This window comes from Ptychodera flava, chromosome 7, assembly GCF_041260155.1.
Source record: "Ptychodera flava strain L36383 chromosome 7, AS_Pfla_20210202, whole genome shotgun sequence".
Classification (NCBI taxonomy): domain Eukaryota; kingdom Metazoa; phylum Hemichordata; class Enteropneusta; family Ptychoderidae; genus Ptychodera; species Ptychodera flava.
The window spans coordinates 22263401-22278620 of record NC_091934.1 but is presented as its reverse complement, the minus strand read 5'-3'; the positions used below and the strand labels follow the sequence as shown (position 1 = coordinate 22278620).

Genomic DNA, 15220 nt, shown 5'->3' with positions numbered 1-15220 from the left:
TCCAAACATCTGCCCCCAAGGCTAGGCGTATCCCACCTTTATCATGTCAATTTAGCTTCATCTCATCCAACAGATGTTCCTAAAAATAATAATATAATGCTCAAAGCATAACACATGAGCATTCATCTACCTGCAGAGTAGTAATAAGTATGGTTTACATGTAAGAATGCAAATCTGAACATCATTAATTATCAACAGAGACTTTGAATATTCATGTGATTGTGCCTCAAATCTTGCACTATATAACACACTGACAAAACCAACGATGTATCAACATTGTATCAACATTCAAGAGAAATAAATCAGCTACCAGTGTCATAGCAGACAAAGATGTAATTGTGTGTTGTTACACTACACCATGATATACTTTGAATATGCCCCAATAAAAAATATTGAACAGAAGTTCTCTGTCCTGAACACTGAAGAAAACCACCAACTTAAACACAATGGTCTTGGTACACTACAAATGTGTCGACTTATCTCTTCCACCACTAGACAATGGGGGTTGTACCCACATACAGGAAATTAGGGTGAAGGTTTATTAGCAACGTATCAGGCTACAACTTTTTCATTCTCCTTTCTGTATACTCTTGTTTACTTTACTCTCAGAAAAGGGTCACTTTAAGGACATCACGTCTGTCAGACCTTTTTAATTTATCCCTAATCTCCAGGGATAGGGTGTATAATCAATGGATACAAATCTGAACTTGAAAGTTGAAAGTATATTCAATTCAGAATGAACTTGCAAATCAAACTATCTTCCATGGTAGATCGTGCCTTGGGGAGAGATATTCGGACTCTCAAAGTTTTACAATTCTTTTCTGACCTACCACTTGTGCGGGATCAGTTTGAAGCTCTTGGAGAAAGAAAAACTTTCGCAATTTCGCCGGATTAGTTTTTCGAAAATCGAAAATGTTATTCTTTCTCCTAGAGTTAACACAGGGATGGTGGCCATTTTGAATTTTAAATATCAGTAAATCTTGGGTAATGTGTTTCTCTAGTATTAAATTTGCACGGTAACGCCTGATTTTTATTCTAGATTTTGAAAGAGAATGGTTAAAAGATTCCTTAAGGAAAGTTTGAGCAAAAGTTTAGGTCTTCACTTTCAAGGCACACACCACCTTAACTTGATTTGACGAGTCATTTGTTGAATGCCTAGAAACCCTCACCCTGCCAAGTTCATATGTCAAGTTGGTTAAAACAAATGAGACATCACTGGTCCCATATGTAGCATTTCAACATCTGAAGGCCCAAAAAACACATAGATGTCAACTCTAAACATTGTTACAGACTAAAAGCTGCCACAAAATGCCAAGCCAAGCTGGTAAAAATAGGGAAGTGATCCCATCTGGCAGGAAAAGGTTAATAGTCTGAAATGTGTGTCAATTTTTGAAGTGTCAAAATACACTTACCATACATGTACGTTACCAGTAGCATGGTGTGTTTGAACTTGAACATCATATGTATCCAGAGACATCACAAGCATAATAAAAGTTAGCCAGAATTCTTTTAACCCTGTGAGTGCTGTAATTTTTCCCACCAAAATTTTATTACAACATTTTACCAGTTTCGATGAATTTTTCTGTATTTTTTTATAAACTTTGGACCAAATGGACATGATACTTCATTGGCTACAGTTTTTCATCAAAATTTTGGCAAAAATTTGAAAAAAATTTGACTGGGGTACATTTTGTAAAGACGTTGAAAATTGACTTTGGCGCTAAAAGGGTTTATGAGTTAAAATTTGTTGAACACTTTTTTCAGCTCATGACATTTCAAAAGTGCAATTCTGATTCCAGTTCAAAGGAAAATGAAAGCCCCACTAAATAAAACCAAATGCAACTTAAAAAAGATCCTCTGCCCTGCACCGTCATTAAAAATATTGCATACTTTAACTTTTATAACCTGGCAATTGTGAAGTGTAGTGCCTACGGAGGAAGAGGATTATTGAACAAAGTAGAATTGCAATCTTCCGTCCAGAACCAGCTGAATGGCTATAATTCCGCACTTACACAAGTCAAAGTGCAGCCCAGAAGTGCTGAAGCAGTTTACAAATATTTGCTGAGAAATGGCACTGAAGGGGCACACACTGTTTGCACACGAACACAATTAAAACCAAAACTATTGAATGAATAGGGCAGGGCCCTTCCCTACTAGCATAGGGAGAGAGAGGCCTTGAACCCACTACACTCCAAAATAAAATTTTAACTTGTAAGATGGTATCAGAGATCAGTTGATAAATTTGTCATGGTCAATGGATCCTTTCATGGAACAAAACTAAACAGCATCTCGGAAGTTTTCAGATGAAGTCTGAAAGAAGAAAAACTCAATTCACATCCAAATCTTCACTACTTCAATGTAATCAATCAAGGTAAAAGTAAAAAATACTACATTGCAGTCATGTATGCTGTAACCTTGGTGCAGACTCCTAACCTGCAGAAAAAATTTATGCAAATGAACATGTACAGTACATATAAAATGAAAACATCACCAAGCAAATACATGATGTACGCTTACACCAGAAACATTTCAAATTTTATACTGCCTGTTGGTGGATATTCCATGAGATTGACAATACAGGTGTTTGCCACAATGCCCATCAATGGGTACAGTGATGACAACGAACCCTGGATAGTGAACGTGGATAGTCGTGACACAGAACTTCAAACACTGATTGGGTTGTAAATCTTATACAATTTACAGGGATAATAAAAGGAGCGTGTCCTTTCATGAAAATCTGTCCACTATGAAAAAAATTTGGTCTACGATAATTTCACGTCTATCAAAGTTTGCACAACTATGTGTATATAGTCCATGCCCACACTCAACTGACACATAAGTGATTCTTTTTCCAAAAAATAAATAGTTCACTAGTACCCGATGGAATTAAGTTGGAACTTGTTAATTTTTAATAAACTTGCTGATCAAACCTTTCTCCCTGCAATCCATTTCATTTGATAAAACACTCCAATGCTTGCCTGGCAACCATACGAATATATGAATTTATCTTTGAAATATCAGAATTATACTTCATCCTGTGATTTGTTTCAAACTTCTCACATTTTTGAGATGTCATGAGCACAAAAGACACATTCAGTGAAATTCAACTTGGCTGATAACACACAGATATGAGAACATTTATTGAGTGAAAAATAACCCCCTTTAAAAACACAGAACAGTTGAGAAGATAACGAAAATAAAGGGGATATTGTCCTTTTGAGGGCACTGTCAATCCAGTAATGCAAACATCCATGTTTATTTATGTTTGTCTCTATTTACAAGATAGTAATCTGCTCCAACCTGACTGTTATTTTAATCTAGTCCAACTACACTGACTGTTATTTTAAGAAGCTGTGCAAACAACTTACAAATCAACTTGCAAAATGGTCAAGTAGTTTTTACGGATGGGCTAGTAGTAGTTCCTACTCACCCAATGCCTTTTGACGCAAATTATAAATTTCCACCTATTGTTTCTTATACATATTTTTCCTTTCTTCAAAAGCAAAATGTTCATCACTATTAATATAACTAGGCTTGTGTATCCTATATCACATCGTTTCTTCAACCTCAGTTTCATATACTCCTCTTTGAATTTGACAATGCATAGGTCTACCTACTTTATGTCCCTACAATATTCCAAAACTTCTTTCTGGCAGTACAGTACGGGTTAACTGCAACATGTGTAACAGTTACCATCAACAAATGGACATTTTACAGTTTTTGATTGCCTGCCCACAGCACACTGTCTGTAGCTAAAATTTTGCTCAATAATACAATACACTAATTCTGTTAACACTTGAGTCAAGCGTTAGATGTGAACATTTTATCCACATCTACCTTACTGTAAGACTCAAATGTACATGCCATCAAATTTACCCTTTCACCACCATGGTTTGTCCCAAATCCATTGTTTTCTATGGTGAAGTTGGACCTGTATACAGAGAACTGGGGGTGAAAGGTTAAAGGTAGAATGTGCCTCGGGGACAGATATTCGGACCCTCAAACTTTTACAATTCTTTTCTGATCTCCCACTTGCGGGGGCTAATTTTGAAGCTCTTGGTGTAATAAAAATTTTTACCATCTTAGTTTTTTGAAAATGAAAAATTTCATTTTTCTGCATAGAGTTAACACAGGCATGGCAGCCATTTTGAATTTCAAATTCATCAGTAAATGTTTGGTTATTTGTTTCCTTTGTACCAAAATTTGCACGTTATGAGAGAAAGTTTGTAAGTTTCATGAAAGAAAGTTTGAGCAAAATTTAAGTCATTCATTTTTGAGGCAGACATTATCTAAAAGACATTTTACAGTGTATTTTACGACTGTGCAAGAGAAAGGGGTTCACCTCGTTTTTCATACAAAACCCGTTCAGAAAGCTGTGACATGATACAAGAATGACTGTAACAAACAGTGCCTGAACCCTGTCCATACAATTACATTTTATGAATGGCCGATACAAACGATACACACCAACAACAATCAGTGATAAGCAACCCTGTGGTCAAACGTTAATCACACTTGTAAATCAGTACCTACAACCAGCACAGTAATCGTAGCAACTGTCAATTCAATCACTGATCAAACCAAATATGCACACAGCAATAAACTGAACATTTAACCCTTTGAGCATCAAAGTCAATTTTTGTCACCTTTAAAAAATGTAACCCCAGTCAAATTTTTTCAGATTTTTGCCAAAATTTTGATAAAAAACTGTAGCCAATGAAATATGATGTCTGTTTGGTCCAAAATTTTCAAAAAAATAAAAAAATTCACAAAATTTGGTAAAATGTTGCCCTAAAATTTTGGTGGGAAATATTACAGCACTCAAAAGGTTTTAAAGACGTGTTATAATTTTCTTTGACAGTATAGTCATTATTCACTGTGCAGTATGTGATCCTAGCTTAATTCCTTTGCTATTGTTTTGAAGGCCCTAACGGAATGTATGGGGATAAAGGCCACATATTTCAGTCCACGGGACCAGCACGCCAAGTTTCATGGCAGGATAGGACCTTTGTGCATAGATAGAGATTTTTACACTGCCAGGCTCAGTCTGATTCAAGCTATATTTCACAGAGCATGAATGAACCAGCGTACAGAGTAATAAGCACTTAAATTTTAACCTAGGCTATTGTCACATGTTTGGTGGTTTCACTGGCTTGGTAGACCTACAGAAATACAGGATTGTTCAACATGGGCAGAGTGCATCAGCAGACTGCTTGAGCCAATCTACCTGTAACTCACCATGAACTCAAGGGTGTTCACTTTGACTTCAAAAAAAGTTTACAAATTCCAGGTATTAATTGATAAACAAAGACCAATCAAATTTGAGAATATATTATTATTATATCGATTCCTCCATTGACTCAAAACGTGGAGAGATCTTGAAATTGAAAAGGCACACTGATTTTTTTATACATTTCAATAGTTTGAGATAAATGCAACACAAACAAATTGAAACATCTGGATCAATTAAGAAAAGAGCTTCATGAACACCAGATATTGAGCAATTATTCCGCGCAACCAAGATGAACATGAAATATGGTGATTTCATGTACTAACAGGATTAACACATTTCAGTGAAAACCATCCAAAGTAGTGTCTCTCTGAGGAAATAACCGCATTCTAAATCCAAGGTAAGTAACTGTATGAAAGGAATAGATAAAAAGCGACCAGTTCATTGCATTGTTTGCTTGTATCAGAGTTACTTTGGATTACTCAATTCTTGTGACAATTGGAGAAGAGCAGTGACACTCCCGTAGGGGCTAGGATTTGTGTAGTGTTTGGCATGACAATACCTCCCAGCATACATGCAGGTCAGTAGCCAGAGGGGGCCACTGACATCTCATTAACTTGAGACTGTCATCAGAGAACCGAGCATTCGAGTTGGAACCAAAATCACAAACTGGACTTTAGAATTTTGCGCATATAAAATGTACTTTACCGATTTTGAACACAATTGGAAATAGTTTGCTCACGGCAAAACAAACAGTGAGTGAAGAATGAGTGTCATGCTACACTGTAAAGTTTGATTTTACACAGCTTGCTTCCAAATTACCCCTTTTACTGGTACTCAAAACTTAACTAGTCACATTTTGTCGGAGTGTGGGGAAAAAATACTTAAGAGCGTAAATCAGACAAATGAGCCACACAACACATGTACATAGTCAGTGAAAGTTACTGCTGCTGCAATTTTATATCACTCTCCCGACAACATATGCCGAACAGCAGTGTGCCCTCTAACAAAAGGGACTTCATGAAACTTCTGAGTCAATTGAAAAATTTGAGAAATTTTCTTGAGTCATAATGTACAATTTCCTATTCATCTGAAAATTTTCTTGCGTCACAGAGAATATTCATGAGTCATGGCGCACAAAATAGGCTTAGAGGGCACACTGCCGAACAGCGGAAAACTATATCTTGAAATTTTGAAATGCAGGCATCCTGATTTGAACCCTCCTGACTTGAACCCTCAGTGAAAATGTCTTATACAACCAAGTAAATTAAAACAATATCACAAATATTTATGATGGCACTTTCAGAATTTTATCCTACTGGCCTGGAGATTCACACATCAGTCTCGCTCCATACCTCCATGGTGATACAGTACAATGCAGTGTGCATTCGTTACCACTATGACGGACATGTTCTGTAATTCAAGCATAAAACCATTCCCGCTCAACTTCACGCCAACAATTACAAGAATAGAAACTGACGGGTCTTTTGAACCGCCCTCCTGTGTGATGCAATACAACTTTGTTTTATGTTAAAGCCACAAAGCTGCACAATAGGTGCAAAACATTAGCGACTTTTTCTTTTCTGCGAACGTGCCCTCTCATCTGTGATCAAAGTTCATCAGCCATTTTGCCTCTTGGCTCTAGAAAAAAAACATTTTCCTGCCAAGTCCATATTTCACCACCAGGTCAAGATGGTTAAAATTAATGAAACACAACGTATTCCATATGGTGTATTTTAACATAATACTGTACATTTGAAGGCTGTTGAAAACATAATACTGTAAAGTTGATTTTTTTTGGACAAAAGATGCCAGAACATACCAAGCCAAGTGGGTGAAAATACGTCACGTTTTGGCTCAATACCGCTATTTACTGACTTGGCTGATCGGGAAGTGATACAGTTATTACTGTCTGGAAGAAAAAGGGTAAATTAGAAACTTGTGTTATTCGCCAAAATGTAGTTAAAATAGGCTATTTATATAGGAGCTAAATTGTTAAACACCATCAATACTACTAGAGATTGCTTCAAAAATTTCAAGACTAACATTGGGTTATTCCACGTACAATACTGTTTTGCCATGCCCTTTGCGATCTTGCCATTTTTTTTCTTTGTGGTCTCCATTTTTTTTTACTTTTCACCTGAGGTACACAGCTACTAATCTTACAACAAGAATGGCGGGTTGTCAATGATCGCAGTTCATAGGTAGGTCAGCATGTTATACATCTATTCTTCCGTTTGTTTAAGGAGATTATGTGGGTCAGGACTGACACAAGAGACTGAAAAATGTCACCAAACACAATGCACACACGAAAAGCTTTTGTTTCAGACAAAATTCACTCTTGGCATGCCCAATGATTTTTTTTTTATATATGAATGTCACATTTTTTATAAATATTTGCAGAGTAAGCTTCAGGGTCCTGTAATTTAAATGAACTGGAAACCCAGTCATTTCGTTAGAAAACCACTTGCACAAGAAATCCAAATATGCCCCCCCCCCCCCGAGAAATCAAGACTTGACACCCCTAGTTAACCAATTGAGGTGACCATATCGTTTTGTGACCTCTTAAAAAAAGTTATGCTCGCGTTCCTTTCAAGCACAATTTATCGAACAGTAGTTTACAAGGCGCAACAGCCCTTCGTATCACCACATAAACGGGCGCCATACGGGCATTTTAGGGCTTCCGCGCTGAGAGGCGAATCGTTTGAAGTGCGAAGTCTTGGTGTTCGAAAGGTATAATGACATGAAATCCAAACTTGCAGAGAGTTGACACTTTAAAATTTTGTGTTGTTTGCTTAGCAAAATGGAAGCCAATGAGCTTCTAGTGCTCAAAAGCACGAAGACAGTAGCCCTGGTATTTTCATAATCACATTGAAGAATTCAAAGAGTAAATATTAGGTAAATAAAAACTGCAAACGAGAAAAAAACATGGGTTATATATACTGCAGCGCGACCTCTAAAGGGTTTGCCTGTCTTGCGAATCAGCAATATTGGACAAAACTCATATCAGGAGGGAAGTCATACTTCCGTCCATTTTGAAATTAAAGTCAAAATCGGCACGAGTTCCGACGCGAGGTAAACACTGACAGCCGACAACAATCTCTTCCGGGTGCTCGATTGATTTTGGATGTATGTGCAACTGAGAACATGCTAAAATTTCCACAGTTTCTTCGATAGCCGATACAAAGAATTAAAATGTAATTAGAAATCAAGAAACGCGCACCGCATGATGTGCGATGCGAGACAACATGTGATCATCAACAGAATCAAGCATTCCTTGGACGGGAATCCCCAAGACACCCGATATGGGGATGATGACAAGGATGACGTGGAGCTAGTGAATGTGTACAACGTTCGATTTTCCTACCTGTCCAAATCGATCCATAACAAACTGGACAGCACAGTTTAAATCGGGTACAACTCGGCAATGTAATCCGTACAGGTACAAGGTGACAATGCGCGATCAGGAGGCAGCGACTGTGCATTTGCGTGTGTATGGGAAATCGGGTGTGTGACAAATAACATTAGGGCAAATGTGCGCGCCAAAACGTTACTGAACTTTTGTGAACGAGATGCCGAGCGTAGTCTCGCCTGCACTTGTGAAGGAGGTGTCAACGTCTACAGACAAAAAACAGCGCTTTTACCGACGCCAACTGAATGCTTTCCTAAAATTAGCATATCTTATACTTACAGAGCGACGATCTATGCAGTCCAAAACCAAACGATTGTGGCAGAAATCGCGATTTTTAGCGAGGACTCTCAGCTATCCAGCAGCCATACACACCACGAGGTCTCGAAGAATGTTTGATCATGACCCTATCATGAATATTCATGTCGTGTTTTTAAAATCGCCTGGCGTTTTTTTTTTTAGATTTAATGATGTCATATATGCATGAGATTTTATGCCATTTGAGAGAATTCATGGGAGATTTATACACTGACCAACTATGTGAAAAAAATGAAAAGCAGTTCATTCTGTGAAGTAAGGACTCTGTTCGAGCTTGCCAGAATCATGGTCCGAAACGTTGCGGAAGTACTTCCGTGACCCCATTGTGACCTATAAACTAATCGTTACACTAACCAATCAGAAGAGAGTTAGTCATAAATCGACAACTCAGTATTCTCGTCACTTGTACAAAAAAGTTTTCTGCGAGAAAACATTTCTAAGTGTTGTTTTACATGTGTTACAAACTGAAATTTACAGCTGTATACACGGTATGTACAGATGTCACAACTTTATCACCGTTCAAGTGGGAGAGTAGTCATTCCGACTGTTTGTATATCAAAGCTCCAGCACTGAGTCTAAACCCCACTTTAAATTTCAACAAGGCGGGGGTATAAGAAAGGAGAAATTGGCTTCAACTTATAATAGAGAGGGCCGTATACTGCATCACAAAACAACCACTTTGAATCGGGAGACCTTGGTTCTGACTACATCAAGGACGGCGTGATGTAAAAAATAACTGAATGGAACATCAAGGTCTCAGGTACGCTTGACATCGTGGAATGCGAGCTGCACTGGCTTCCATAACCGTAGCCCCGCGCTGCTAGGTCTGGGTATACAGCCTACAGATGACCAGGGAAAAAACTGTAAATTTAAATATTTTTATCGTCTTTGTTCTAGAAAAATATTTTTTATCATCTCCTGGAATATGAAGAAGTAAACAATATATAAGGTTATTGATGACAAATCAATTCTGGTACGGTCTGAAATCTAGTTGTCAACAATATAACATCACATATATACGGACCATGCTTACAAGCTTTAGGCTTAATATGACAAAACGTTTCGTCACGATTTTGAGAGTAAGAACCTCTAGTACTTTACGGTCAGAACAAACTACTAGACAACGCATAAAATGCTACTGCTCATAAAGCGCTTTAATAGTAAAATACCCGCCTGCTGCCCTTTCTACCGACAAAACTCCACAAACAACCGAATGCTACTGCCTCAGTGTCCGCTCCATAATTCGTGGCTTTTCCACAGCTGTCCGTTGAGTAAGAAAACACAGAGACTTGTTTCTCGTGCTTGACATTTTGCAAAAGCGAGGAAGTGATGAGATTTTATATTTTATTCTGTTTTTTTTTTTCTGTTTTCCCTGATCACTATGGTGTTAGATTATCAGAACAACTGTGTTTTATTGACTTCAAAATACTGGAAGGAAGAGAAACATCCTTCCAGTATTTTTTTTTTCAGGTAATTCGCGGGTGCAGATCAATCACGGACTTTTTGGAAATACTTGTAAAATTGCAGCATTTTGTTGGAGACACCTCAATAATGACAAAAGAAATACCTTGCATGTGCGGGCAATGGCCAGAAATGAAGCTGCTTTCAGTTTTATATTTCGCCCGGGTACTCCGTAACACAGAATCGTCTATTAAAATGATTTTCCTTCCAATTTCACAGTGGCGTATGCAATGCGCGTTTGCCCATTAACAATGAAAAAGTCTCATGCCTTTGGAAGTAAATGTACCTTCCTGAGTTATCACCGGAGACAAATTCACCGTGACCCCACACCCAGTAGTAAGTCTTATCAAAACGCCGATGTGAGGGTCGAAATCGACAGACATAGTACAGTGCTGTTATAAGACACTTCACATTTCTTTAAAATAGACATACGGAAATTGTTTACCCATATAAGTTTTACATGGCTTACATTTTGACAGAAAGCAAATCTTTGACACTTAATTATAGATAATGTGACGCAACAGTAATAAACCCTCAGGTAGAAATATTGGCAATAGTCCCATCTATTCATAACAGTATAAGCAGTATAGCAGCGTAGAAGCAACAACTTGCTAATATTTATCATAATTTTTGGTCTATAATACAAAAACGCTGGGCTTGTGAACAATATTCGCCTTGCAAACACAACGCGTTGTATACACCATACCATGTTGTTTTTGATATGTGAATTCTGGTCCAGACGAAAGTTAATTTTTAATGATAAACTATGACGTTGGACATCACAGTGACACCCTGTACATATTTGCAGTAACAAGCTGAACACATGCCATATGGAATACAGCAAGAAAATCGAGTCGTAGAACACAGTAAAAAAAGTGATAATACATCAAAATCATAACTGATGGAGTTTTCGAGTGATGCCAGTGGTCTCAACGCACTTATCACACACACACACCTTGGACCCACAGTACTGACAGTATTCATTTGATTCGAAATCAAACCAAATTTACATCCCCCGCAACTTTCCTTGGAGAGCAAACAACAGCGAATTGTATGGATTTCTAGTCCGTGGGTCCGAAATGTGCGATTGACAGCCATGCTGTAACGCGCTGTATATATACGTACGCCTATGTTTTGCAACACGGTGGCAAAAAGGCACAGAGAGACATGTTAAGAGTGCGTGATCAAAACAGACTGAGATCTATTTTAATATACAGTTGTCCTCCAAAGACTTGCGATCCCTTGAGTGTCGTTAACTTTGCCATCCTATTGAAGTTGACAAAGACCAAGGCGTTCAGTTCGGTAAACCGTATAAAAACGTGCCGGACAAACACCTCCGTCCTTAATCGTAAAGAGGAGAAAGCGGGTTATCATAATTTAAGTCCCAGCATTTGTTTGCATGTTCATTAGTTGTTCCGTGCGTTTTGAAAGGATGGGTTGAGTGAGTACGTGTGTGTTTGGAGGTGTTTTTCATCGAGTTCTGACGACCTTAGATCGCTCGCGTTGGCTGTCGATCCAGAGACCAAGAAGAACTCCATCTTCACTCTCCGAAAGATACCAAACTGAAATAGGTCATAACACATCCACTCTACCATACCTTGCTGCAGCACAGTTGCTAAAGGTTTTATCCAATTTGGAAACGCCAAATGATAGATATCCAAATATTCACGGGCAAAAAGAAAGAAAGTTATGTCGCGTGAATTTAGAAGACATCTGGAAATCAAAATGCGACGAAAAAACCAATGGGAGAAGTTTAAAACGAAAACTTTTGACTGATGCTTGATATGGGTTTAGTAACAGCCACTCACCACAGGCAGAGATCGGAAACATTTTTTTTTCAAAATATCTGACACCATTTTCCTTTTTGACATGTTCATAAAGGTAACAAAAATAAGGTTCCCATTCACCACAAACGCTAAATGTTTGATCGGGCATTAAAAACCTTATCCGTCTTGAGAAAAATATAATTCCATTTTCGAAAAACGCAGGCGGTGATTTTTTCCCACACCAAGAGCTAGCTTTAAAATAAGCCACTACAAGTAGCAGATCAGAAAAGAATAAAAGTTTGAGAGTCACAATATCTACATGTTCTATGCGCATATACCTTCACTGAGCGAAGTTGTCTGATACCTAAATGCTCTGGATTTTAATGGAAGATTTTACAGTCGACGTCGATCGTCAAAGCTCAGGTTCGAGGAAGCTTACTTTTAACATTCAACCACAGATGCGGTCATTGCCCCCGACATCCGATTGTGTCTGACAATGCTCAAAATAATGATAACAGCATGTTCTGATGATGTGTCACAAAATGAAGATTTTTAAGATTGGTCTTTGCCACAAATTTGAAATTGTTAACTTAATGTTATGACATAGTTGCAACAACTGCTCATCGATACCTCAAATTTTTAAGCTGAGCTTTCCAACAACAGACTCAAAGAGTTCAATGTCAATAGGAGTTGCTTTAAGTTGGCAAAGTTCCAAACGATATGACTTTATTGCACCGAGAAAGGCGAGAGGACTACCTTTTTCAGTAAATTACGATTAATTTTCCGGGAAAATTTGATATAGTCTGTTTTGTTTTGTTCAATGTTTTAGGGGAACCCTTCAGAATGAGGGCTAAATTTTCGTTCCGTTCAAGTCGAATATCATCAGTACAACAAGATATACCCATAATGTTACAGCCTTTCGTTCCCTATTCTCTCTATGGTAAGCATTACAATAAACTCCTATACAAAATTACAAAGTTCTCGGTCTTTCTATTTAAAACAAATAAACACAAAAAGATGGCTTTGCAAGAAGGTTGCCTAAATTACAGGGGGCTTTTTGCAATTGTTAGTTGCCTCAGCCAAGTTAGTCTGTATTTTGATGAAAATATGATTCATTAACTTACATTTTTGTGAATCTTACTGTGAACAGCACAGGTGTTCCGACTTACTATTTCTTACAACGAGTGAGAATTACACGGAGAAGTGTAGTCTGCCCAAGGCGGTGGGACCGAACCCCACATCGTTCCTGCACTATCATTTCCCAACATCAGTAATTGTCGCACACTGCCTAACGGATTAATGTCGTAACTCATGCAGTTACATGTTTCGATCAATAAAATCGTTTCTCGAGTAACGGCAATTCCTGTCAAGGTTAGACGAAAATACTGTACAAATAAATGGCGATCGGCAAATAGATCTCCTAGCAGATATAATTTTGAAAACTTGCCCGCCAGGGGCAACAAATTCCCTGTACCATGTACCGTGCATACAATGTACCTGCTATACCTCAGCTCTGGTCTCCGAGTCATGTATCGGACGAAAGTCGAAATTATTATTTCCATCTGTCCATCGGGACAGCAATACAATACGAATTCAGGCTGGCAGATATCAGTGCATGCCGCATTCCTTTTTTTTCTTGCCAGCGGGGACAGACCATAGAGTTACTGCTGGTATATCTCTTGGGATCGACAGAGCATCTGAAGATGTTTTCAAGCAATTAATTTTCTTACGTTATCATAATATAATGAAACCTTTTAGAGGGCAGTCAATTTTGCGATGCCGCAGTACTTCCTGCTGATCTGTAGACACTTTGGAAAACATTAGGTAAAAACTAACAAACAGTAGAATCGGAGATTTTTAATTTGTGCAAGTTGATTTATACATAATTTTGAAATGCATATTGAGCCTTTCGATCAGCTGATGAAACTTCTCTCATGATCACTCCTCCATTAATTCTACCTTGATTGTTTCACAGGCATATGAAAACGACCTGTTCCATATTGTTCGAAATTTCAGGCAATGTTTTCATAGTCAACTTAAAAAAAATTGGCCCGGATGCATTAAAAGCTTGGATTTGCGATGAGGGTGAAGTGAGGGCCTATACTGCTCCAAAAACCAAAGGTTTGTTTGATTTTCTTAAGACGGTTCCCGCAACCCCCCCCCCCCTTACACGAAGTGCACTAACATATCGGAGAATGAATGCGGAGGGCATGCAGAACTGTTAGCTCAGTGTCTAGGTCTCAGTGCGTCACAGTGATATGCAGTCTGAAAAGCAAAATGAAATAAGGGAACAAGCATTATTAACGAGAGGGGGTTCGGAAGAGAAAGGGGAAGCACAAAAAAAACAAACCCCTGGGTGTCCGGGTGGACCTTGAAAATTCCAGAGTACCACTAGGGGGCTCCAACTGTTCATTAAATGCAAATCATGCTGATAAATCACTCTGAACAGAGCAGTGACTAATCTTTCATACTGTTTATCCACAGCTGTGTTTCAATGACTGATGATCATTTACAGTCTGTTCTTGTGATCACTGTAATGCTGACTGTCAAGTTGTGGAAATGAGAAATTCCAAAATCAAATTTCTTGCACACAATTGCCCTCTCAATCACTGTATTCTAGTTAAGCACATTCATATCAGTTTTCAAAGATACATAAATGCTCAGCTATTGTCAGTTTTATATTGGAATAAAAGTGTTCATATATTTTTCACCATATACAACCATGTATAGTGAAATGACACTTTGATGGAATTTCAAAATCACATTTCTTGCTCACATATACACTTCTAATCACCATATCGTAGTGAAGTACATTTATATCAATTGTCAAATATATATAGGCCTAATGCACAGATATATCTAGTTCTGTTTGGGAACAACGTTGTGCATAGTTTGCACCATAGATTACCACATACAATGAAATTACAGTTTTAGGTGAAGTTCAGTGATAACATTTCTTGTACAAAATGTTCTTTACACATATATCATGAAAATCATAATATATATATATATATATATATATATATATATATATAT

General features: G+C 37.9%; 1 protein-coding gene across 5 annotated transcripts in view; it reads right to left on the bottom strand.

Annotated features, from left to right (window-relative positions):
• The window catches only part of LOC139137033 (tumor protein 63-like), a 72188-nt gene extending 63143 nt beyond the window's left edge, over positions 1–9045 (bottom strand). For 4 of the 5 annotated variants that reach the window (XM_070704961.1, XM_070704966.1, XM_070704962.1 and 1 more), the window contains exon 1: positions 8922–9045. Coding sequence is in view for 1 of the 5 variants with exons in the window: in XM_070704959.1 (XP_070561060.1) it covers positions 8598–8615 (18 nt within the window). In the remaining 4 variants the exon portion in view is untranslated. Of the gene's footprint in view, positions 1–8597; positions 8749–8921 lie in introns of those variants that run through there. The other variant, XM_070704959.1, reaches the window with a different exon arrangement.
• Between the last annotated feature and the right edge of the window lie 6175 nt (positions 9046–15220).